Raw genomic sequence first — 13636 nt, forward strand, 5'->3', positions numbered from 1 at the left:
ATAATAATCTGAGCCTGTCAGCGGCAAAAACAGAACTTTTAGTAGACGCTAACTGACGATGAACATTTGTCCTATAGGGTTACATTGCAGCCCGGTTCGTGACAGCAGGTTACAGCGTTCTCACTCAATACTGGACTAATTTCAAAGATGTTTTAGTCACTTAGACACCAATGCAAAAACAGGGTCCAGGTTTAAAAACCGGAATTACCCTTTAAATGTAGAAGTGCACGTCCCCTCACTGGTCCTTTTTTTGCATTTAACGGCTGCTGCTTCATCAAAAAAAAATATCTCACTTACTTCCAGTAGTATTTTAGCATGCAGATAATTATTTGTCCAGCCACATCTGTCTATGAGATTTCTTCTTTTGACCCATATTGAGGACAGCCATATTGAAGAGCAGAAGCCAAGTAGCAGCGGGTAGATGAACAACACTGGTTTACTCATAGCAGAGACTGTTTAGAACCGAGACGCCCCAACTCAGAGTAGTTTCCTCTATCAGTGTCATGTGGGCCCCGCCACGGCTCTTTAGGAGACTAGTGGCAGGTCCTGAGTGTATTGATTCTAACGGGAAAAGTGAAAGTGAACACAGATTATGACTGATTCTTTTGCCCCATAGTCACCAAAGTATATATTGGAGCCATTTTTCACAGGCCGCATTATCTCCAGAACATTCTGACACTTAAAAAGTCATTTTTCAGACGGACACATCAGGAGGAAATTACCTTTTGTTTGACACCTGTTTCTGTCTCAGGACCAAACTCTCGCCAGATCTGGCAACAGATAAGCTAACGTCAGCTAACGTTTGCGAAGACCCTTACAAAACCAGAGACGATTTAGAACCGAGATGCCCCAACTCAGCGTAGTTTCCTGTATCTGTGTCACGTGGCCACGGCCACGGCTCTTTAGGAGACTAGCGGCAGGTTTCTGTCTCAGGACCAAACTTTCGCGAGATCTGGCAACACAGATAAGCTTTTGTTTACGTTTGTGAACACCCTAACAAAACTATTAAATTCAGTGTATTTATGATTTAGTTAATTATTATATGATTAATCTTTGGTATGCTAAATATGTCCTTCAGCTGGGTACATATCTAATGTTAGCAAAAGAAAATATTAATAAGTTATACAAATACAACTTTTCATGCATCCACACGACGTTCACTACACTTTCAAACGAGGCCACGCCCCTTTAGGAGACAGGAAGTGTGTACCGTTTCATACCATTGCTGCTGTTTGAAATGTGCTCTTTAGTATAAAGGATGTTTGCTCATAGTTCCTGTTGTGTTAATCAGTTATTAAATGGGGACAGTTTCTACCCTCTGACCACTTGTCTTAGCTGAGCTTTAAAAGCTAGAGGTGCAGTCGTAACAGTTATGCGATGCCTACACTGCTCTGCTGTTTACAGGCCACGTCTTGTAGACGTGCAAGCATCTCGGGGGTTTGTTTGACTCATGGTTACCATCATTCTTTAGGTGACTCTGTACAGCTATAACTGGTCTGTGGACCTGGGCGCCTCTCTGAACCGTGAGCTGGACCGCCTCGTGAAGTGGCAGAACGCGAGGGCCCATGTTGTCCACTGCCTGCTCAACCAGAAGATGGGCCTCTTCCATCACTACTGCTTCTCTGACGCACCCATCCACGAAATGGACTCCAAGCAGGTAAAGACATGTAAATGTGTCCTAATGTGGAGCATTGTCAAGCAAGTCAACAACAGAACTGCTGTCGTTAAATCAGCTGCATATTTTTATTTTTTTTCACTTCAATTTTTATTATAAAACTCACACAGACAATCCACAATCAAAATAATGCAGTAAACAAAAAAACAAACAAAATATTTGTTTGGGAGTTACATTTCTAGCAGTTCATCTTTTCTCCTCGTTTCTTCATCAAAATCATTTGTTTCTGTCCATATTCATCGTCGCTGGTTTTGGTTCTGAATATTATCCATTTCTCCCACTTTTCTTCAAGCTGTGCTTGTTGTAGTCTCAGACGGTGTTTCTCTTCATATAGATTTCTTCTATTATACCTATCCATTCTTCCTTACAAGGAGGATCCACCTTACCCCATTTCCTTGTTATAGCTTTCTTACTAGCTATCAGTAGTATTTTAACCAAATATCTATCTCTGTTTGGTAGATTTAAAATTACAGAGGTACAAGTACCATGTAGCTCATAGGAATATCGTACCTTAGTATCTTTATAGTTTTGTGTACAATTCTCCAAAACTTCAGTACTTTGTGACATTTCCAAAATATGTGTGAGTGGTCTGCATCCTTTACTCCACACTCTCTCCAACATGTTAAATTTATGCTTTTATACTTACTCTAGACATTGGGCATAATAAAAAAAGGATCATATTTTTCCGAAGAGAACTCCCTCCATATCCGCGAATTGGTGGTTGTCTGACGTGTTTTCCACAGGTCTTGCCAATCATCATCCGAAATGTTCGTGTTAAACTCCCATTTTTCTTTTATATATTTAGTTGTATGTTTATTTGTCATCGATTTTTGATATAAAGCAGATATGATTCTAATCTTTTTTCTTTTGTCTATATTAATTATAATTTGGATCACACCATTCACTTCCATGGAGGGATCTATCTTGATTTATTTTTTAGTTGTAGGTACCTGTAGAATTCATGTACAGTATATCCAAACCATATTTATCTTTCATGTCTCACTCTCCAGCTCCCCATCTTTCTGTAAAGTACACCATGCCGTGACTCCCTTGTCTACCCACTGTCTAAATCCTTTATCATATTCAGCTGGTTTAAAATGACTGTCAAATGCTACCCATTTAAGCACTTTTGTTTCTTCTTTTATCCTATAATTTTGTATTACTCTTGAACCATAATTCCAGTTAAACGTTGTAATTGAATCCATATCATTTTTAATCCTTTGGTATATTTCTTGGTCTCCAATAATGCTCTGGATTGGATATTTTCCACTAAACTCCTTTTCCACGTCTTTCCACTTAGCTGTGTAATATGACATACACCAGCATAAATCTGCTGCATTTTACAACGCTGCGTCAAAACTAATTCAGTGTTCAGTTATTTCAGGAATTTCAGGCATTTGCATAGATATTTTGTGAAATAAAGTAACACAGACAGTAACACGGACCGATCATGCTTACTGTCATGCGTAGTAACCCATCCCAAGGCCCATTGTGAGTATGGAAAATTGTATTTGTATCTGTGTTTTTTCCTTTGAATTAATATATACTGGAATTCTTTTTAGTTTTTTTACAAGTTCCAACTCTAAGCAGCCATTTATTTCTTTTTCTGTCCCCAGTAAAATGAAATGAGACAGGGGGACCTTAGCAGGACTTTTAGGATGAAATAAATATTTCCTCCTATCAGTGTTCGCTACCTCACAGACAGCACGTTAGACTGCTCTTACAGACATACTGACACACTTAAAATGTGTCGCTAAAAAGCATCCGTAATGCCTTCTGTTTTCTACTGCCAGTCAGTATGCCTGCATACAACGGGGGTCGGGAGCTCCTAGTTGAGGTGGAATCAGGACAGCATCTGGATTCACACTGCTCCAGAAGGTAGCAGGTCCTGGGGCACACTTCATACAGCTGTTGTATCCTGGGGAGGAATCCCTGTGACCACAACATAAGAGATGCTGTCACTACCTGTACATTACCAGCCTGTGTGTCATGTGCTTCTCATGGTGTATGTTCTAGTGCTGACACTGATGCTAGAGTACTTGAAATCTAGGGACCTTCCATGGTGTGCTTCCAATATCAGAGTTCAGAAAAATAAGTCAAACACACAAATGGGACGTCAAAGAAAAGGGCCCCAAACAGTTGTAGATTTATTACGATATTTAGATATGAAAACTATTATATTATACTATAATATGTTTATATTCTAACTCAGAGATCTTCAACAGGGTGTCCAGGGCCTGTAGTGGGTCCTCAATGTCACTGCAGGGGGCAATTCAATTGAAAGATTTGAAAAAAGAAAATGTCTTTACATTCAATTAAAATAAATTCAGTTAAAATATTTGTCCCAGAGGGGCAATTAAAAAGTAATTAACATGAATCCAACATATTGTTAGCAAATTTAAATTTGCCTATTTGTGAAAAAAACAAAACCACTGATGATAGGTAAGGTAGCCATCCACAGATACAGTTAAGGATTCACTGTTCCACATGTATGTTTAACAAAACGTGATTTAGAAAATGCCAACAATTAATATTTTAATAGCTTAGTATTCTATGCACTAAAAATATGGTTGTTAAAAGTCATGATATTACACACTCCGGTACAGTAGGTGGCAGCATGCACCTTAAATGTTGAATTATAGCCCGCCAATAAAACGAATAAGAAGAAAAATAAGATGCACTAAAAATGTACTGTATAAAGGCTTTAGGCTGCCCACGCATTATTGTAGGCCCAGGTTAATTGGTGTTAATTGGTGTAGGCCATTTTAAACAATATACTGTATGTAGTAGGGGGTCCATGCTCTGTTTGTCTTTCAGTTAAGGGGTCCTTTTTCTTAAAAAACGTTGAAGACCGCTGTTCTAACTCATTGTACCTCAAAATAACTTACACGTATTGTGTACATCTGACTCACTGTTTACTTCTACTTCAGAGGAAAACATTGTACTGCTACACTTACCTGACAGAGAAATGTTAGTGCTTACTTACGTTGCAGATTCAGATTTTACTCACAAAATATTGGGATTAAAATATGATACATTAATCAATAAAGGTCCTATGACATGCTGTCCCCTAATACTGTATCTGAAGTCTCTTTCCCGAAATTCAGCCATGGTGCAGAATTACAGCAACTAGAGCCAGTCCCACAATGAGCTTTCCTTAGTATGTGCCATTTCTGTCTGTAGCTTTAAATGCTATTGAGGAGGAGAGAGGGGGGGGGGCAAGGTGGAGGGTGTGGATGTGACCAACTGCCACTTTCTCATGGACGGGCCAAATTCTCTGAGCGTGCAAAGCAGAGAAAGGAGAGGTAACCTTGCTCCTTATGACCTCATAAGGAGAAGATTCCAGATTGGCCCATCTGAGCTTTCATTTTCTCAAAAGCAGAGCAGGATACCCAGAGCTCGGTTTACACCTATCACCATTTCTAGCCACTGGGGGACCATAGGCAGGCTGGGGGAACTCATATTAATGTTAAAATACCTCATAAAGTGAAATTTTCTTGCCATGGGACCTTTAAACTATCCAGTATTATGTTAGAGTTGAAAGCTCCACCTTGTTGACATTAAGTCAACTTTGTGCTGCTATAATGCCTCCCTTTCCACTTGAAGTAAACATTTGAATGCATTAATAGTTTTACTGTTACTTGTTGAAGGTAGGTTTTGGGTTGAGTTTTAAATGAGCTTAGGGAAGGGGCTGATCAGAGAGAGAGTGGGAGATTGGTCCAAACTTTAGGGGCCGTGGCTGCAAAGGTGCAATCAACTCTTTGTAGTTTGATGGCGGGATGACTAATGTCCCATTCACACCTGGCATCGAGATTCGTCCTGAGCGATCCGATCACAAGTGGACAGCTCTTAAGTATGTGAATGCACCAGGACGCATTGAGATTCCATCACTTATATTGTAGGATATCACTACAGACATACTGTACAGTTGCAGGCAGGACATGGATGACTGGGTGATACCGAAGTAGAGGAAGTTGCAGTAGTCGATCCGTGAGGAAAATGAAGGCATGGATGACTATTTGCAGTTCTGGGCCGGAGAGGAAAGACTTTAATTTGGATATGGATCGGAGCTGAAAGGAACTGGACTTGGTCCATTTACATTTGTGATTATCTAGGTCGTGAAAGCAGGAAACCGATGGAATGCCTTCTCCAGGTAGGGAATGAGTCCTTACCCCAAGTGAAGGAGTTCAAGTACCTTGGGGTTTTGTTCGCGAGTGAGGGGACAATGGAGCGGGAGATTGGTTGGAGAATTGGCGCAGCGGGTGCGGTATTGCATTCAATCTATCGCACCGTTGTGACGAAAACAGAGCTGAGCCAGAAGGCAAAGCTCTCGATCTACCGGTCAGTTTTCGTTCCTACCCTCACCTATGGTCATGAAGGCTGGGTCATGACCGAAAGAACGAGATCCAGGGTACAAGCGGCCGAAATGGGTTTCCTCAGGAGGGTGGCTGGTGTCTCCCTTAGAGATAGGGTGAGAAGCTCAGTCATCCGTGAGGAGCTCGGAGTAGAGCCGCTGCTCCTTTGCGTCGAAAGGAGCCAGTTGAGATGGTTCGGGCATCTGGTAAGGATGCCCCCTGGGCGCCTCCCTAGGGAGGTGTTCCAGGCACGTCCAGCTGGGAGGAGGCCTCGGGGAAGACCCAGGACTAGGTGGAGGGATTATATCTCCAACCTGGCCTGGGAACACCTCAGGATCCCCCAGTCGGAGCTGGTTAATGTTGCTCGGGAAAGGGAAGTTTGGGGTCCCCTGCTGGAGCTGCTCCCCCCGCGACCCGACACCGGATAAGCGGACGAAGATGGATGGATGGATGGATGGATAGGTGAAAGTTAGAAATGTTTATCATTACAAATGTCAATGAGACTTTTACATTTGGTTTTCTTACATTTGGAACAGAACTCAGAAGATCTGGTTTTACCTGGGTTCCCATGGTGCATCTGTGCTCCTTCAAAATGTGATTTGTCTTTGGTCACACAAAACAAAATGACAACCAGCCTTGCTATTTAGATAATATAGGAATTAGAGCTGGGCAATTTATCGATATTATATTGATATTGTGATATGAGACTAGATATTGTCTTAGATTTTTGATATCGCGATATCGTAATATGACATAGTTGTTGTCTTTTCCTGGTTTTTATGTCATTTTCTGAACTGTTGTAACGGTTCTATTTTTTGCCTTTACCCACTTAGTCATTATATCCACATTACAGATGATTATTTATCAAAAATCTCATTGTGTAAATATTTTTTGAAAGCACAAATAGTCAAAACTACAATATCGTTGCGGTATTGATATTGAGGTATTTGGTCAAAAATATCTGGATCTTTGATTTTCTCCATATCGCCCAGCCCTAATAGGAATTTTTAACTTACACTAGATGGTGAGTTATTAGGAAATTGAACGGAGGTTCAGTTGACATTCACTATTAATGCTGACAGGCAGAGGCTGTCACTGAATTCCCTCCCATAGTTCTGCTACCTGCAGCTCCATCAGAGCTGGTTGCTGCTTTATTCAGGCTTGTTTTCCGTTTTGATTATCTCAGCACAACTGCTGGACCTCCTGTATTAAATATGAAGCTGCAGATCAATATGCGACTGATGGACTCTGCGGCACAAACCCAAACAAGATTTCTCAGCCATGTGACCAAGCATTTTTATTCTTGATTATCACCCCCTCTGTATTCCCTGCCATCTTGTGTTGATCATGTCCTGGAAATACAACCCTGACACATCAACGGCCTTGTTTTTCAAAATGAAATACTTTACCACCTCGGTGCAATTTAGTCCTTGTCAGTTTCCATATATCCTCTTGGATTATTTATGCTCAGCTCTGGCATAGAGCGGTCTGAGCAGGGAGGCTTTCACAGTCTGTAGCTTTTGAGATGTGCTTCCAGTGACAAAAACTGTTTGCTAAGCATATTTAACAACCTGTCTTCCTTCACACTTTTACTTCTGCTCTCCTCCCCCCTCACATCACGAGTCAGCTGTCATATCAACCTCACTGTTCCCACTGGTGAGTAAGAGGACAGTGGTGCAGAAAGACTCCAATTACAACTTTGAGCCCAGTGATTTTCATTTCCACAGCCACTGGTCAGAAGCTAGAGAGCCTGACGTAGTGTAAAAGACCATGAGAGCACTTGCATATATACATAAGGGGGAAAAAAAGGGAAGTTTCTCCAACTGCGTAGACTTTTTGGGGGAGACATTTGGAGTCTTGACAGTAGGCCCGAGATGTATTGAGAATTGGGTGACTAAAAGGTTGCGGAGTCCAGTCTTGGAACATGCTGGGAAAACCCAGAGAAGCACATCAGTAACAGTTTTCCCTTCCTCAACAACTGCTGTTGACGTCAATGTTTTCCATCACTATTAAGGCCACCGAGCTACAGGTTTTCCTTATCTCAGGAAGTAATAGGCTTCCACTGTTTTCTAAAAAAAAAAATCCATTAAAACTGGCAGGTGGCAGAGATATACTGCTGCTTTACCCAGGATATTACATAATTTTAAATAACACATCAAATTAGGATAGGTAATCTATAATATAATGTTATACTGTCACAATCATTGCAGTTGCATCAACTGTTCTGTTCTGCCAGAATTGTATAAGATGCATTTCTGCAGATAAACATTTACTGTTCAGTTTAACTTACAGTGACTTTGAGCTGTAATGGAAAAACTGAACTTTGTTCCATTAAATATAATAATTCAATTAATAACAGTGTCAGTTAGGCATAAAAAAAAATATTTTTTGGTTGTGGTTGGTTGTCAGTTGAGGTCATGGGTCAATAGAATTATTTACTCTATTTTTTCATAACATAGCCTACCTGTTACTACATGTACAGTTGTCGCTTAGTAAATTGAAAACATTGTGAGGCATCATTCACGTGCATATTAAGTAGCCACATGTATATGTTTTGGTCTTATACATCCACAGGTTTACCGCTCCAGCGGAGAGGGTGGTTCGTTTAGACAGCAGCTAAGTTTACAAGAGTTTGTCCAAAATTCAAGATTCCTTGCAAACTAAGATAAACAGTTAGACTACAAACTGACATCTGTCATTTTAGCTTGTTTGTAAAAAGTCGCTATTTGCAGAGTAGAGCTGTGTTTGCAGAGTAGAGCTGTTTGCACAGCGCGGTGGACAGTGCAGACTGAAATATCGGTTTCTACATGTTTATGCCTGTAGAACAGGTAGGTGGGTATTGATAAGTATTGCCTTTTTAATCATGGAGGGTTTATTGTAGGCTACTTACAGTAACGAGTGTAGCGTTAGTCCATCTGCGCCAGCGGCGGTAAATAACATATAATCTGTATCGTTTCTAATCAGGCGCGTGTGTGTGTGTGTCCCGTCTATCTTCCATAATTCAATTCAAATCACTTTATTCATCCCCAGGGGGGCAATTCAGTGACACAAAGAGCAGCACATTCCACCACATACAGTACATCATCAATACAATAAATACATAAATAATAATATAAAAAAGGGAGAATGGGATGAATGCATCAGTTATCAGTCTAAGGAATGTAATGCAGTCCAACGATTTTGTGTGTGTGTGTGTGTGTGTGTGTGTGTGTGTGTGTGTGTGTGTGTGTGTGTGTGTGTGTGTGTGTGTGTGTGTGTGTGTGTGTGTGTGTGTGTGTGTGTGTGTGTGTGTGTGTGTGTGTGTGTGTGAGCGAGCAACATTTGTATCCAAATAAATTGTGTTGTGAAGTTTTCATTAGCTTGACTGCTGTTAGCCACCTCCATTGAGCCACAGGGACTTGCTGTAATGTTAGAGCAAAAAGGGTGTTTACCTTTCATTTGATCGTGTTTGCTTGCTACGTTGCCATCCTCTTGAACGACATTAAACACAACATATAGTTCATGAGTGGTTTCATCTGCCCTGTTTAACGCGTTGAAGCTCCCCGGCGGCACAGTAGCGCTGTAGCTGGCCGCCGTGGCCACTTGAACGCGCCGTCCTCACGCTGCTGCTGCCGTAAAACTGGACAAGGCAACGTTAAGTGCCGCTGCGGCGACATCGGGTCCTCTTCCAGCATCGCTGGAGGACAACAGGCATCTTGCATCTTGCAATTATAGTTTGCCTCAAACTTTTTATTTGTGTATTTATTTAATTTGTATCATTTCTCCTCCAAGCTCATAAAATAAATTTGGGTCGCACATAAATTGACAGTGTCGGTCGGAAACCGGAACCAAACACTTCTTTTTGTTAGGCCTTAATATCAGTCTTATTGGGACAACAAGGATTGAGCCCCAAAGTGTTGCAAGACAGCTGCTATAAACAACAGCGCTGAACGTTGGGGAATTTTGAATTTGAGTGTTAAACATGGATGAATTAGCAACCAGGCAGAGTGGGTCTGGGAAGCATGTGTGTCAAGTGGTCTGTGGTAATTGATTTGGTAACGTGCCCATCTGAAAGCAAATAAATAATAAGATCAGCTAAGAGCAGGTGGTAGGTCTAGGTGGACAGAATCTCCGAGCCCAACCTGTGTTTCATGTACGAGCAGCAGCGCAAATTGCAAAAGCAACGAGTGATTACATGATTCTTATTCCTAAATAAATTTGCGTTTAATCAGATTAACACACAGAAAACCTTTTGCAGCATATGAACAACATGCAGAATGCACAGAGTGGGAGGGAGGGAGGGGGGTGGATGGGTAAATAGGGCCCAGCAGTTCATTTTTGCCCTAGGACCCCACTAGCAGGTCAATCTGGCCATGGTTACATTGACATAAAGCACGAGACACTGTTGAATTTAAATGAAGAAAGGTTAAAAAAAATACAAAATGTCACGTTCAGTGTTGTTCCAGCATTGTGTAGACCTGGCTGCAGCATTGGGCAAAAAGGGCATTGCACCAAATGCCCTTTTTGCCCCCCTCACCCCCCTCTGGCCAATTACAAAACAAGCTCAAAGAATAGAAAGAACCAAACTTTTTCTTTCCCTCCAATGGCCCAACTCTTCATCGCCGCATTACTAATAAGTGCGGACAGAAGGCAGAGTCAGAGCAGCAGAAAATTTGCCTGAACGGAGCTTCATCTGTCATGGTCCTGATGAGAAGCAGAGGGAGCACCAGTGCACAGTTTGACCCTGCAGCCACACTGGGGCATCTGCGCCCTCACATGCTCCGCTGAACAAACTCACCCAAAAGTTCCTCTTAACAGCAACCAGGGCACACCAACTATGCTCTGGAATTGTACATTTCCAATAATAATAAAAATACTCATCAACACCGATATACAGTGCAGTGAATATATTATATAAAAAGCCAATGGTCGTGACCGTGAGCTGGGCTCTGTAGCATGCGAGTGTTGAAGCTGACCATGCAGACATTGATGCATACGCCATTCGAGCTCATCCATAATGTTTTCAGTGGGAGGAAAATGGTCATTGTGTTATTTGAATATACCTAAAACTCATTGGATGATTTTTTATTTTTTTCTCACAAAAATACATTGAAATATATTTCATTTCAGACACATACTCAAAATAATGCTCCAGAGGAACAATAATATGATTTTAAACAAATAAAAAATAGTGTTAATAACCGAAAACAATGTAGAGGGGTATAATTAAACAATATAAAATTACAATGAGACAAAATTAATAATGAATACATTATTCTTTATTAAGTTCAGAGTACAATATGACCATTTTGTTACTTTTTTGAGTCTATAAGTTTGAGAGACTTATATTCCTAGAAAAAAGCAGTGAAATTGGGGGAAACATTTATTGTTTTGTATTCATATCAGTAACATTTGCCAGATAAAATCAATACGTTGCCAATTAATTCAATTTTCCAATTCTCATGTTCAAATGAAAAAAAAAGATATTCTTACATTCAATATTGATAGTATGATTGTTTTTTTACACCTGGAGCATTGTCATTTAGAAGTACCAATCCTTTCCTTTTTTTTTTAAGCAGGTATTGTCTAACCATTCAACTGATGTCATTTCTTTTTTGACCCATTGCTTCTATTGTTCTTACTCTCAATCTGTCTTTTCCAGGATCCCAACCCGTTCCTAAGCCCCTCCATGGAGCCGGATGCGTTGCTGCGTAGCGCAGTCCCCCCTTTGGCCAGTAAAGAGCAGGGCAGGCTGGGTAGCTCTGGCCGAAGCCTCGCTCCGCTCCACTTCCCCTCCGAGCTGCTTCCCTTCGACGAGGCTCTGAGGGACGTGTGCACCATCCGACCCTTGATGGAGGGGGATGCAGTGGCCCGACATGGCGGCCAGCTCTTGGAGATCAAAGCTACGGAGCGGAGGGGTTAATACTGCTGTTACTAATAATAATAATAATAATAATAATAGCATTTTTGCCCAATGAGCTCATCAAACGCCACGCTGGACAGGAAGGGTCATGGCTTTGTCTTTGTGTCGACAGAACTGGAGAAACAGATGAAGATCGAGAACCTGTTTGTGACTTGGCAGCAGAGGTCAGCACAGTCCAACATGCCCATTTCAGTAAGTACCCCAAGTCATAATTCTGAGAGCCACATGCAAACATAACTAAATATTTGTAACTTAAAGACGGTAATGTAATAGTTGAAGGGTGCACCTGGTAAAAATCGTATTTATTCCCCTCATATACAGGGTAAATGTTTCTTTTTAACGGCAGCGTGAACCGATCAAATCCCATTAGTATCTTACACGTAACGAGGCGGGCTGTGGGAACAGTTAGGAGGGTCCTACCAGAGGAGCGCAGACAGTGGCTAGGTTTGTAGGGCACAAGTAAATCTGTGAAGGAGCAAGCCCAGTTAGGGCTAATAAGTCAAAGTTTGAAATCAATTACAGGTAGCCACCGTAGTGTTGCTTGGATGGGAGTGGTATGATCTTGTCCCTTATGAATTTGTTAAAAGTCTGGAGACGGGAGATGGCCTTTTGGCTGAGCGCCAAATACAGGGAATTACAATAAGCAATCTGTGACAAGATGAAATCATGGATTACTTTTTCATGGTCCGCTTTATGTTAACAAAATTCAAATTTTTGCAATATTTCTAAGTTAGAGAAAGCATGATTGTACAACCTTTTGTGATTTGTAAGTCAAAACAAAGCTCAGAGTCAAAACTCACACCCACATTGCGGGCAGAGTACTCAACGTTGGATGGACCGGTTCCCAAGATGATTTTTCTAGTCATGGGTCAAGTTTGGGGGGGGGGACAGACGGACGGACGGACGAATAAAAGGACCTTAGATTTGGACTCATTGAGCCAGAGTTTTGTGACACTCAGCCTTTGAGCATATATTTAAGGAGCCCCAATCACAGTTCATTCCTCTGGGAAATTATTTAGTATTGCCTTGTTTCAAAGGGGGGGAATATGCGGTTTAATTAAAAAGGTTTCTGTCTTCTACAGTGACATCTCTAGAGAGATTACATGGTGGCATTACATTTACGAATTTGCTATTGCAGCAGACACCCACAGAGCACTCTTACTCTAGCACATCCAAGAGGAGTTCTGCAGCCTGACCGGGCCCACAGCCATTTGGACTGGCAATTGGTTTTAGTTGGATGAACTAAATTAACTATTATATGTGAACTGACTGCATCATAGTCCGGTTTGGATCTGATTTTTGTACTCCATGTAATCTTTGATGTTGCAGCTGCCTGTAAACACTGCTCACTGACTACAAGCTACAATATACAGTCCTGTCAGCTTTATTCTTAAACACAAAGTTGTTGTAGTCTTGTGTATCCTAATCATCCTACTTCTCTCAGTTTACCCTCGACAATGTCAACCATCTAATCATAACATTGGCTGTCTCAACAGGGGACAGATTTAGAGACTCTGAAGCAGTCGTCCAGGCTTGTCCACTACTGTGCCACCCCTCTCCTCTTTGACCCCGTCTTCCGCAAGCAGATCCAAGAAGAACAGATTGTTCAGCCTCCAGCCAAGGTATGTTTGCTGTCTGACTGAAAGGAAAGTGACAGGAAGAGGAGATTGTGTCTTGATTAACTGCTGTCTATAGATGCATCAG

The 13636-nt window shown here is 41.4% G+C and overlaps 1 protein-coding gene across 6 annotated transcripts in view; it reads left to right on the forward strand.

Annotated features, from left to right (window-relative positions):
- The window catches only part of szt2 (SZT2 subunit of KICSTOR complex), a 161174-nt gene that overhangs the window by 118438 nt on the left and 29100 nt on the right, over positions 1–13636 (forward strand). For all 6 annotated transcript variants that reach the window (XM_028586980.1, XM_028586986.1, XM_028586981.1 and 3 more), the window contains 4 exons: positions 1472–1657; positions 11672–11927; positions 12045–12124; positions 13429–13554. In XM_028586980.1, the coding sequence (XP_028442781.1) occupies positions 1472–1657; positions 11672–11927; positions 12045–12124; positions 13429–13554 (648 nt within the window). The remainder of the gene's footprint in view (positions 1–1471; positions 1658–11671; positions 11928–12044; positions 12125–13428; positions 13555–13636) is intronic.

This window comes from Perca flavescens, chromosome 9 (assembly GCF_004354835.1).
Source record: "Perca flavescens isolate YP-PL-M2 chromosome 9, PFLA_1.0, whole genome shotgun sequence".
Lineage (NCBI taxonomy): Eukaryota > Metazoa > Chordata > Actinopteri > Perciformes > Percidae > Perca > Perca flavescens.